This window comes from Apodemus sylvaticus, chromosome 3 (genome assembly GCF_947179515.1).
Source record: "Apodemus sylvaticus chromosome 3, mApoSyl1.1, whole genome shotgun sequence".
NCBI classification, from domain to species: domain Eukaryota; kingdom Metazoa; phylum Chordata; class Mammalia; order Rodentia; family Muridae; genus Apodemus; species Apodemus sylvaticus.
In genome coordinates, this window is record NC_067474.1 from 73,316,279 (window position 1) to 73,329,527 (window position 13,249).

Genomic DNA, 13,249 nt, shown 5'->3' on the forward strand with positions numbered 1-13,249 from the left:
GAGCTCCAGATTCAGTGAGAGACTCTGTGAGGTGGGGAGTGACAGAGGGGACACCTCAGGTCTTCTGGCCTCTACAAACACAACCACAGCCACACATACATGTAGACACACATGCATATATATATATATATATATATATATGTATCCCTGTATACAAATAGATATCTGGTCATAGCCACATGGATTTGTAATACCAGTGCTTAAGAGGTAGAGGCAGGTGGATTGCTACAAGTTTCCTGATTTATATAGAGAGTTCTAGGCTAGGCAGAACTAGTGAGGCTTTGTCAGAAAACAAAATGAAACAAAATTAGATCTTAAGATGAAACCTGTCATAAGGGAAGAGGTAACTGATTTACATAAAAATAATTGAATATATTAGATCAAATAGTTTAACAATTGCATAGGGGCCCTTTCCATAAACACAAAAGGATTTTTTAAAAGAGATATGACTTTTATTAAAAGGCTTAGGAACCCCGGTGGGGGAGCTGGTGGAAGGACTGGAGGAGCAGAGGGGGATTGCAACCCCATAGGAAGAACAATGTCTGCTGGCCAGATTACCCAGTGCTCCCAGGGACTAGATCATCAACCAAGGAATGTACAGAGAAGGATCTATGGCTCCAGATACATATGTAGCAGAGGATTACCTTGTCTGATATAAATGGAGGGGAGGCCCTTGGTCCTGTGGAGATTTGATGCCCTAGTGTAGGGGGATGCTGGAGCCATGGGGCTGGAGTGGGTGGGTGGGTGAGCACCCTCATACAGGCAAAGGAGACAGGGGAGAGGGCAGATAAGATGTGGGGGTTGTGGAGGGGTAACCAGGAAGGGGGATATCATTTGAGATGTAAATAACAGTAATGATTAATAAAAAATAAATAAATACATAATACAAATAATTTTAAAAATAATTTTATTAAAAAATGGGGTACAGAGTTAAACAAAGAATTCTCACCTGAAGAACTTCGGATGGCGGAGAAGCATCTTAAAAAATGCTCAACTTCATTAGTCATTAGGGAAATGCAAATCAAAACAACCCTGAGATTTCATCTTACACCAGTCAGAATGGCTAAGATTAGAAATTCAGGAGACAGCAGGTGTTGGAGAGGGTGTGGAGAAAGAGGAACACTCCTCCACTGCTGGTGGGGTTGCAAATTGGTACAACCACTCTGGAAATCAGTCTGGCGGTTCCTCTGAAAACTGGGCACCTCACTTCCAGAAGATCCTGCTATACCACTCCTGGGCATATATCCAGAGGATTCCCCACCATGTAATAAGGATACATGCTCTACTATGTTCATAGCAGCCCTATTTATAATTGCCAGATGCTGGAAAGAACCCAGGTATCCCTCAACAGAAGAGTGGATGCAAAAAATGTGGTATATCTACACAATGGAGTACTATTCAGCCATTAGAAACAATGAATTCATGAAATTCTTAGGCAAATGGATGGAGCTAGAGAACATCATACTAAGTGAGGTAACCCAGACTCAAAAGGTGAATCATGGTATGCACTCACTAATAAGTGGATATTAACCTAGAAAACTGGAATACCCAAAACATAATCCACACATCAAATAAGGTACAAGAAGAAAGGAGGAGTGGCCCCTGGTTCTGGAAAGACTCAGTGAAGCAGTATTCGGCAAAACCAGAACGGGGAAGTGGGAAGGGGTGGGTGGGAGGACAGGCGAAGAGAAGGGGGCTTACAGGACTTTCGGGGAGTGGGGGGCTAGAAAAGGGGAAATCATTTGAATTGTAAATAAATTATATCGAATAAAAATAAATAAATAAATAAAAATTGTATTTAAAAATTATTTTAAAAATAAAAATATTTTAAAATCATTATTCTATAATTATTATAACTTGATTATTTGGGGTTTAATTTTCAGGTCATCCCTTGTTACCAGATTTCTTCTTAGATGAAAACCCAGAGGCAGTTATGGAGGAAAAAGAGCCAAATGGTAAGAATCTAGGGCATATTTGATTTTACTCTTTCTTTGTATGTGGATGGGGATTTTGCCTGCATGTATGTCTCATTTGGTTTTATAACTCAGATGGGCCATCCAAAAAGGTGATGAATATTCCTCAAATTGTAGTTACTTTGTGTAAACATTGTATTGTTTAGGAGTGACTTTCTTTGGTTTGGGTATTTGTAACCTATTTTAAAAGCCAACCTTTTGTTTAGGAGAGATAGCTTTTTAGCATCCACAGCCATAACTGACATGGTTGGCTGCTTTTCCCATCAGTTTTTTTTGTTTGTTTGTTTGTTTGTTTGTTTGTTTGTTTTTTAATTTTGGATTTGGTTTTTTCGAGACAGGGTTTCTCTGTATAGCCTGGCTGTCCTGGAACTCACTCTGTAGACCAGGCTGGCCTCGAACTCAGAAATCCGGCTGCCTCTGCTCCCAGAGTGCTGGGATTACAGGCGTGCGCCACCACCGCCCGGCTCTAAAAGCATCAGTTTTATTTATGCTTTTAGATGCCATTTAATGCATTTAAAATAATTTGGCCTTATATTGACAAAACTTTAAGGCTCTTTATGTAAATTATATTTTATAGACCCTGTGCCAGAAGTGAAAGAAGAGAAGCTGCAGCAGCAAGAGCAGCCACCACTGCAGGCGCAGGCACCGCTGCAGGAGCAGCCACCGCTGCAGGAGCAGCCACCGCTGCAGGCACAGGCACAGGCACCGCTGCAGGCGCAGGCACCACTGCAGGAGCAGCCACAGCTGCAGGAGCAGCCACAAGCACCACTGCAGGCGCAGGCACCACTGCAGGAGCAGCCACAGCTGCAGGCGCAGCCACCGCAGCCGCTACAGCAGCGGTCACAGCAGCGGCCACAGCCACAGCCCCTCGTGCAGTCAATGCTACCACCGAAACCACATTTTGGAGCTGTGGAAGAAACATTTAGAATTGTTAAGGACTCTCTCAGTGATGAAGTTGTTAGAGCCACTCAAGCTGTCTATCAGTTTGAACTCTCAGGTGAAGACTGTGTCCCGTTATCTGGAGCTTTTAAGAAACAGTGGGACATTTTTGTTGAAAGAAAACCAGCCTTTGGTGCCTAGATACTTAGCTATATCTAGGTCTATTGAATATAGATACTCAAAAACAGCAAGTAACTGTCAATTTATATTTTTAAGTTAAGATTTGTTTATATGGAAACATATATAGAATACATTGTCCCGGCATATACTTTCAGTGTTAAATACTCCTTGGCATATATAATAGAGAAGAAATCCTATATAGATGGACAGGTAATGTACAGGTAAAATACAATAATTTATCAGTTGTGGGTAGCTATCTATTTTTATCTTTGCGTTAGGTCAGTATGAATTTAGTCTAAAACCTCTACACATGAGCTGGGCGTGGTCATGCACCGCTTTAGTCTTAGGATTTCCTGGTGCAGGGAAAGGGGTCAGCAGAGGCAGGTAAATCTCTGAGTTCGAGGTCAGCCTGGTCGACAGGGTAAGTAGCCAGAGCTACATAGAGGCACCCTATCTCAGAAAACCAACCCAATACAAACTCCTCATGTTTTCCTATATAATAAAAATAACAAAGACTAATGGTAGTTTTAAGAGCTACTTAGTTCTGTTATGTGCAGACATTTGTTTTCCTCTGTGCTGTTCTCTGCCTAACTGTAATCGTCCTATCTTCGTTTCTGAGCTCATGGTCTGTTGCTTCAGTCTTTATGTTTTGCTGATGTCCTAAACTTGCTGAACCCTCCATGCTTATGGCATGACCTGTCTGTCAAAGGCTTAGTTCTGGATGATTCAAACTGCCTGCTGTCCCCAGAGCTGCATCAAGGCTACCAAATCTTGTTAGACAAAAACCAAAGCAGTAGTATCAACTGGACTGGTGGGTTCCTCTTCAAATAGGGCTAAGCAGCACCTTAAACTTCTCTTTTGTCTGCTCACTGCCTCGTTTTCCACAGCAGATTATTTTTAGAAACTTGCAAATAGAAATGACTTCAGCTTCCTGCTATTAGATGTCTGTAAATCGGCCATCATAGGCCCCCTCTTCCTCCCAGGTGATGGAGCTTAGCTCCTGGAAGTGCCTCCCAAACTTGATTATACATAGACCCTTCCTAACGTGTAGAGTTTGATCCGGTCAGTCGGGGTGGGTCTGACAGATGGTGACAGTGAAGTCATCCGTGGTGACACTAGCAGTATCTGAGTTATAGATTCTGCCTCCTCTGGCCTCCTCAGGAGCTGTTCTGCTGACTGTCCCTTTTCTTCAACTTGTGCACATGCTGCCTCCTTTCCAGTGGTTATTTTAATGTTCCCAATTATGTTCTGTCGTCAAAACAGAATGTAACAGCCATCCCAAACCATACTCCTGTCTTTGTCTTTCAGAGCCACACTTAATTTTATCTGAAGCCCACTCTATTGTACATAGTTTTCCCCCTTCCAGTTTCCCCTGTTCCCCAAAGGTTGTCTTCACAGTGGTCCTAGATGAGGACTCTGCACCAGTGGGTATGTCATCCCTCCCTGCAGCTCCTCGGCACGTCTTCCTTCTGGAAATGCCTGCTTTCCATGGCTTCCTCTTTAATAGCCTCTGTTTTCTTCTTCACTGTCCGTCTCCAAACTGAAGTGTTGCACCTGATAAAATTGAGCCATTTCCTTTGCCCCAGCCTCTCCTAAGCACTGCTGTAACTTCTGTGTGAATTTCACTACTCCAGCTTGGCTGTCCCTCTATCAACACACCCATATAACCTCTGTTTCCTCTTTGGAGAAGAACCTGGCTTTTCTTTTTGTTACTGAATGATTTTCAGAACCTAGCACAGTGCTTAGACCATAGGCATGCTGAGTCTGATAGGGGCCTGAGGATTTTATCCAGGACAGCATGTTAGGAGATTATTACAACTGTAGTAATGACAGTGTGGATTTCCACATATTTGTCTGTACAGGTGAAGATGGTGGTACGTGGTTTCTTGATCTGAAGAGTAAAGGCGGGAAGGTTGGACACGGAGAGCCCTCTTACCGGGCAGACGTGGTGATGAGTATGGCCACTGATGATTTTGTCAAAATGTTTTCAGGTAAGTTTTCAACTCTTTTAGTTCACTTGTTTTGAATGGAATATTTTGGATATTCAGCTTATTCCTTTTGTAGATAATCAAGGCTCAGAAACATTCCCAGCAGTGGGAGGGCTCCGTGATGTTCGTAGGCTGCCTCTGACCCACCTCTGCCTCATCTAACAAATGGAGAACTGAGGTAGAGCTTTCTCATCACTGAGAAAATAATGTAACATTGGAAACAAAGAATAATCCACAAGGATTACTAAGTAGGCTTCATTCTACCTGAACTAAAGTACTGTATTTTCAATGTGGTCACCGGAGGCTAGAAGTCAGCAGTACCTCACCCTGGCCTCACCAGATGCCACAAAGGAGACAAGACAGGACTCTCCTGTGCCCTAGAGCCCTGCTTTTGTAGGATCTCTATCCCAGAGAATCTTCTGCATGAGTTTATGTTCTGCCCAGTTATCTCTAAAAGTGCCAAAGTAACTTTAAGGGTGATTTTTTCTATTTTCTTCTATTAGAATACTATTCAAACAGGTAAGTTAACACAAATTCTAAAAATTAGCAACAATACTCTCAACTAAGGCATTATAATATTCTAACCTAAAAATCTTACATGTAATGAATTATAAAGTACCACTCATATGCTTATTCTTCTTAAATCTTGTTAAATAGTATCAAAGTATATTGTGTACCCTCCAGACCTCCTTTTCGAGTTCTAATAAAGGATGCTAGTGGCCTGCACTGTACGTGAGCTAGTTTGTGTATGATGTCTCATTGACTAAAGTGGAACTAGTGTGTGTGCTCTGTGTGTGTGTGTGTGTGTGTGTTCTCTGTGTGTGTGTGTTCTCTATGCATGTGTAGGTTCATGTGCAAATGCACAATCATGTACATACATGTAGAAGCCAGATGAGGATGTCTGGCATGCTGGTCTATCGTGCTCTTCCCTTCTGCCATGGGCTTCCCTGAATCCTGAAGCTAGGCTAGGAGCTAGTAAACCCCAGCCATCCTCCTTTCTCAGACCCCCACCTCACTGGAGTTACAGGCATGCATGTAGACACACTCTGCTCTTTGTCCAGGTGTTGGGGATTTGAACTCAGGTCTTCAATCTTGTGCAGCAAGTGTTCTTACCCTCCAAACCGGCTCCCTACGCTCTTTAACTTTTACAGCAGTATTAAGTGTTTATTGAACAAATCTAGAAAAAGCAACTAAAAAAATAAAACTTTTTTTTACTATACCATTGAAAGGATAGCCATCAATTCATTTGGATTAGCATCTTATATGCATATATTTATGTCCATAAACATATACATGTTTATAAAAACAAAATTATATCATTATTACATTGATGATCTTTTCTTTGTTAAAAGATTTATTTATTTATTTAATGTATATCAGTATACTGTAACTGTCTTCAGACACACCAGAAGACAGTGTCAAATTCCATTACAGATGATTGTGAACCACCATGTGGTTGCTGGGAATTGAACTCAGGACTTCTAGAAGAGCAGTCGGTGCTCTTATCTACTGAGCCATCTCTACACACACACCCCTTTTTAAAAAATTTATTTATTTTACATCTTTTCAAATTGTACATTATAACATTTTAACTAATTTTGCCTTTAGTCATTTATAGTAGTAAACTATTTTTTTAAGTTAAACAGTGGTGGAGCACGCCTTTAACCTCAGCACTCTTGAGGCTGAGGCAGGCTAATCTCAAGAGTTTGAGGCCAGCTTGGTCTATAAAGTGAGCTCCAGGTCAGTAAGGGCTACACAGACAAACCCTGACTTGAAAAACCAAACCAAAACAAGCCAAAACCCTATTTTCTTATTAGATATTAAACAGCATTTTGATACATTTAATGATCAGTAAATATTTGTTTGTTTTTGGTTTTGGTTTTTGAGACAGGGTCTCTTTATGTCTTCCTGGCAGTCCTGGTTCTTGCTATCAAGACCAGACTGGCACTGACTTAACAGATATCAATGCCTCCTAAGTACTGGGATTAAAGGTGTGTACCACTATACTCACCCTAAATGTTTGGTAAAAATGAATCAGATTTTTAAAGTTAAGGACAATTTTGCTTACAAACGCATTATGCTAGTTAAGGTGGTATATGCTTATAATCTCAGCACTGGGGAAGTGAAGGCTGGAAGATTGTGAATTCAAGGCTCTTAAAAGTGAGTTTGAAGCCAATTCATATCTATCTAATAAGATCCCGTCTCAATAAACAAAATGAAACAAAAAGGCATTGACAGTGTCTAAGCTGAATAAGTTAATATACTTAATAACTATTGGGCAATTGCTGTGGTATAAGAATGAATTTAACTTGAGATAAAGTGTTTTTTACTAGGGCTTGAGAGATGGCTCAGTGGTTTAAAGAACTGGCTGCTCTTTCAGAGGACAAAATCCTTGTGGGTGATACGTCTCTCTAACTCCAATCCCAGGGGATTTGACACCCCCTTTTCTGGCCTTTGCTGGCACTATATGCACATGTTGCACAGACATATATGCAGGCAAAACCCCATACCCATAAAATAAAAGTAAGTAAATCTTAAAAAAATCATTTTCATCATTTTATAGAGGTGGTGACTGAGACTCTGAAAAATTAAGTAATAATCCCAAGATCATATATTGAGTGAGTAGATGTTGGAGCTAGGATATGAATCTATATGTGTCCATAATTATCGTGTAAACTTAATTTATTATTTCTGTGTGGAGATTGGATGGGTGGTAGGCTGTGGGGAACATGGGCATGCTGCAGTGGACTGGTGGAGGTCAGGATAATTCTGTAGACAGCAAAGGCCTTTACCTGCTGAGCCATCCTGAAGGCCACTCTTGCTCTTGCTCTTGCTCATTCTGCTGTTCTGACTGACCTTCCAGTCTTCCAGGCTGGCCTGGAAAGCTGTATAGCTGAAGATGACGTGAACTGTGCCTCCTGCCCACGCTCAGAGCTGGCACCACCACTCATGGCTCCGTGGCTGCTTTAGCTTTTCCTTCTGTATAAGCGTGAGACTGTGGGCTTTCTGCCTCTTTTTGTGAGTGTGCTCTTGCGTTTGCTGGAGTCCCCAAGTCATGAGTTATGGGAAGCACATCTGACACCTAGCGTTTAGACTGGGAAGATCGTGTCTTTCTCCTTTTGTTGTATTTATTAATGTCTTCCTTATATAGGTACAGTTTAGATCTTGGAGCCTAAGATGTCTCTTTTAGAGATCACAGCCATTTCTCTATCTAGAAGCATGCACTGTAAATACAAAAACCTAAAATAACAAATCTCTCTCTTTGGCCAGTAGAGGTCACTGTGTGGCAAACAGAAAGTAATAAACTGTGGCAGGCTCAATGGCACAGGCCTGCAATCCCAGTTTGTTAGGCTGAGGCAGGCTGATTGCTTGAGCTAGAAGTTTGTGGCCAGTCTGGACAACAAGGCGAGGCCTCTCACTTAAGGAAAAGGAAAGAAAATAAATTGATTAGTAACTTTCTTTGAAAGTTTTTTTCTCTATCAATATTGTTTTGGTATTTTTTTTAAAAACGATTTATTTTTATTTTATGCACATGTGTATTTTGACTACATGTGCATATGTATGAAGATGTCAGATCCCCTGGAACTGGAGTTATAGACAGTTGTGAGCTGCCATGTGGGTGCTGGGAATTGAACCCAGGTCCTCTGGAAGAGCAGCCAGTGCTTTGAACCACTGAGTCATCTCTTTAGCCCCATTTTGATAAATATTTATACTTAAATTTTTTTTAAAATAAATGAACATGATTCTTAGTATATTTTTAGAGTTAGTCATCTACAAATAAGCTCGACTTTGACAATATTTCTATTATTTTGGAAATTCTCCTTATATAGTCAGTTCCTATTTCCATTCAATCCATAGCTAACAAGATATTATTGCTTCCTGTTTTTACATTCATTTTTTGTAAGTGGAATAAAAGTGTATAGTATTGCACATCTGGCTTTTTTCAGCTTAAGGTTTTAAGATTCATTTATGTATCAATAGTTCTATTTATTCTCCTTGTTGCATATTTAGTCATATGGCTCTACCATATTATTTTCTTTATCAGACAGGTAGCCCAGGCTGTCCTCAAATTTGCTGTATAGCTGAGGTTGGCCTTCCACCTCTGAGAGTCTTGTTTCCACCCCCAAAGTGCTGGATTACAGACACGTGCCATCATGCCTCTCACAGCACACACTGTTTATACTCAGCACTGGCAGGCTTTGTGGAGCTTGGGGACTGTGTTCTGTTTTGGGCTATTCTGTGGCACTGTCATTCCCATTTCTCCAGGGAATGTAAGACTTTGTTGCTTAATTCTTGCCTCTGACAGCACTGGTGTTTAGTTCTATTGTTTTTAAAAAATGATTATCATCCTACTAGAATCTTTAAGTTTTGGTTTGGATTTCCCCAAATTGCTAATGGTATCGAACCTTTAAAAATATGCTTATTGGTTATCTGGGTAATGTCTTATAGAAATGTTTATTCAGCCTTTCTTTTACAGGCTTTAGTATTATGTGTATGGGCATTTTGCTTGCATGTATGTCCGAGCACCACTTGCATGCCTGGTACCCATGGAGACCAAAGGAGGGTGTCAGATCCCCTTGAACTGGGGTCGAGTTGCAGACTGCTGTGAGCCCCCATGTGGATGCTGGGGAGCAAACCCAAGTTTTCTAGAATAGCAAGTGCTCTTAGCCACTGAGACATCTCTTTAACTCCCTTCTTTAAACGAAGGGTTTTGAGTTGTGTTTTGTCCATGAATTTTAAGAATTATACTTATAGTTCAAGGTGTATTATATGTAAATGCTTCTGGTTTTTATTCAGTTTCTTTTTTAAGATTTATTTATTTTCCATACATAAATGCTCTGTCTGCATGTATGCCTGCATGCCATAAAGGGCATCAGATCTTATTACAGATGGTTGTGGGCTGCCTTGTAGATGCTGGGAATTGAACTCAGGACCTCTGGAAGAGCAGCCAGTGCTCTTAACCACTGAGCCATCCCTCCAGCCTCTCATTCACTTTCCTGATGATGTATTTTGAAGGAACATTTTAAAAATTTTGATAGGAGTATAGATTTACCTTTTTGTTGTTGCTTATGCTTTTAGTGTTGTATTCAAGACTCCCTGACAAGCTTGGAGTTGCAAAGCTTTGCCTGTGTGCTAGTTACTTTTCTGATGATAAGTGTGTTAAAATACCATGACCAAGGCAGCTTATGTAATGGAGAGTTTACTTGCCTCCTGATTCCAGAGGAAGTGCCCATGGGGGAGGTGTGGCAGCAGGTGCACAGAAGCAGAGAGCTCACGTCTCAGCTGCACATGGGGGGGGGGGGGGGCTGGGAGTGGGGAGGCTGTGAATTCTCAAAGCCTCCTTAAAATGGTATTCTTCCTGCAGCAAGCTTAACATCTGACAAATTTTGTATCCTCACACCTAACTAACACCACAGTTTGGGAACCAGATGTTCAAATAAAGGAGCCTGCAGGAGACATCTGCATTTAACCTACAATCCCTGTGTTAAGACTACATTTTTACTTGATACATTTAAGTCTAGATTCAATAGTTGAACATACCTGAAGCACTGTCATGAGCTGTATGGCTTTGGCCAACTTAAAATCCTCTTTGAGCTTCAGTTTTCCTATTAACCTTATGCTCCAGATTGAACTGATGCTGAATTAATAGTAAAAAGAAAAAGGGAGGGTATTTTTCTGTATAGATAAATATTGTTTGTCAGTTGCTATGATTCTCTCTCTCTTTTTCTCTCTCTCCCCTTCCCTCCTTCCCTCTCTCTTCCCCTCCCTCCCTCCCTCCCTCCCTCCCTCCCTCTTTCTCTCCTCCATCCCTCCCTCTTTCTCTTTCTTTCGTTTTAATTTTTGGAGACAGGGTTTCCCTGTGTAGCCCTGACATCCTAGAACTTGTTCTGTAGACCAGCTGGCCTTAAACTCAGAGATCCACCTGCTTCTGCCTCCCAAGTGTTGGGATTACATAGCTATAATTCTGTTTGTAATACCTACATTTCTCTGGTTGAAAAATGCTAACATGAACTTTTGTGTTTGTAGACTATACTTAAAAAATAATTTCTTAAATTGTGTGTGTGTGTGTGTGTGTGTGCGCGCACGCGCCCATCCTCACAGACCAGAAGCATCAGATCCCCTGGAACTGGAGTGATGGGCGTTTGTGAGCCACTGGACATAGATTCTAGAAAACAAACTCAGATCTTCTGAAAGACCTCTTAACCACTGAGCTATATCTCCATCCCTACATACACTATACTAAATATAAAAATGTTTAGCAATGTGTTTCCATGTTCATATGAGTACACATGTTCAGGTACTACTGTGCATGCATAGATGTCAGAGACAGCCTTGGGTGTCAGTCCTCACCTTTCAGCTTTATACCAGGTGTCTTTGTTGTTTATTACTGTATATGCCATGCTAGCTTTCCACAAGCTTCCATGGAAAGCTGTCTCTGCTTCCCATCTCAAAGTAGGACCACTAGAATTGCAGGTGTGCACTATAGTGCCCAGCTTTCCTGGGGCTCTGAGGATTTGCACTGAGGTCCTAACACCTGTGCAGCGAGTACTTTACCCAGTGAGGCATCTCCCCAGCTCCTAACCATTATATATTTAATGGTCTTAGTTGTTTGTCTTGTCACAATGTCACTGTTAAGCTCAGGCTGGCTTTGAACTTATGATCCTCCTGACTCAGACCCCAAGTGCTAGGGTTATAAGATATATGCTGCCATGGCCAGCTTAATAATCATTTGTAAATATTTTATATACTTTTACACCATTTGATTTCTTGAATTTAAACTTGAGGTAGTTAAAGAGTTTAATGAGCTATAACAGATTGGAAAATTAAATAACATAGTATTTGCCTACCAGAATTTACTGAGGCCGATGTCTCTTTAGTACTGTAACCAGCGGTTGTAGTATCTTCAGCTTCTTGCCATTTTCTTCTGATTCTTATGTTATCTTTTGTATTGTACTGTTAACATCCAAGTCAGGAAATGAGACTCCCTAGATAGTAATATGAAGTGCTGTGTAGACATCGCTGTGCTCTGGGATTTATCTAACTCTGGGAATTCTTCCTGGAGTGCACGTTCTTCAAGTAGCAGACTCCTTAGGGCACTAATGCTGCTTTCTCTGTCTTCTTTCTCATTTCAGGGAAATTAAAGCCAACCATGGCATTTATGTCAGGAAAGTTGAAGATTAAAGGAAACATAGCCCTAGCAATCAAATTGGAGAAGCTAATGACCCACATGAATTCCAGACTGTGAAGGACAAGAAGTACCAGTGTTGACATTTCTCCTCCGAAGTGAAAAAGCTCAGCAGTTACAAGTCTGTTGTCTCCCCCACTGTCTTATAAGGACATATAAGTTTTTTTCTGGAAAGAAGTAGAATTTCTGTATCTATAAGACTTGAAATTGTAACTAAAACAACTAACTAATCAAGGACAAGTTTAATTAAGTGACATCCTAATATATTGTGGTTTTCCCCAATTTTCCCCTCTATGCCTTTATTTCATTCATTGCCTTCTTGCGGAAAAGTATGTATCATGAACAACCAGTTGGTATCAAGCAATAAACTTAGCTGTGTACAAAACTTCTTAAGTAAAATGAAGCTACTTTATCTTCATACAGACAGTTGGGTGAAAGTTGGGTGAGGGACTACAGTATCATTTCTTTCTGTAACCCTGACTGGCTTGGGACTCACCCTATAGACCAGGCTGGCCTCATACTCACAGAGATCTGCCTGCCTCTGCCTCCTGAGTGCTTCAATTGAAGGTGTGTCCCACTACCTGCCTTTTTTCTTTTAAAGGACTTTTGTTTTGCCTGCCAGTGTTTTTTATAAATTTCAGTACATGATACTTGCAGGCAAAATTTTAATTTAAAATTTTCAGCTTTTCCCTTTTTTCCAAATGGGTTAACCCAACCAGCCTTAAACTCGAGTCAGCCCTCCTGCCTTAGCTTTCTTAGTGCTGTTATCATAGACATGAGATGCAATGCCTGGCTTTATTGAGTTTTCAAGCACTAACGTACTAAAGTATAATTTTTATGCCCTACAGTAGTTAGATCTACTCATTACCTTTAGCGGCTTCTTAAAAACCGATTCTTTAAATCATGTAACTTTAAATAAAGATGAATTTATCTTTTTTTTTCATTCTATGTGCCTTTTATTTCTTTTTCTCGTCATACTGTATGGACCCACCAATATAATGGTGACTACTGATGGAAAGAACAAAATTCCCCAACCTGAGGAA

The 13,249-nt window shown here is 40.8% G+C and overlaps 1 protein-coding gene across 1 annotated transcript in view; it reads left to right on the forward strand.

The window, feature by feature from the left end:
* Hsdl2 (hydroxysteroid dehydrogenase like 2) overlaps positions 1-13,149 on the forward strand; it is a 34,103-nt gene extending 20,954 nt beyond the window's left edge. The window contains exons 8-11 of the mRNA XM_052176568.1: positions 1,884-1,955; positions 2,551-2,970; positions 4,895-5,023; positions 12,154-13,149. Coding sequence (XP_052032528.1) covers positions 1,884-1,955; positions 2,551-2,970; positions 4,895-5,023; positions 12,154-12,266 — 734 coding nt within the window. The 3' untranslated portion in view covers positions 12,267-13,149. The remainder of the gene's footprint in view (positions 1-1,883; positions 1,956-2,550; positions 2,971-4,894; positions 5,024-12,153) is intronic.
* Positions 13,150-13,249: the final 100 nt, after the last annotated feature.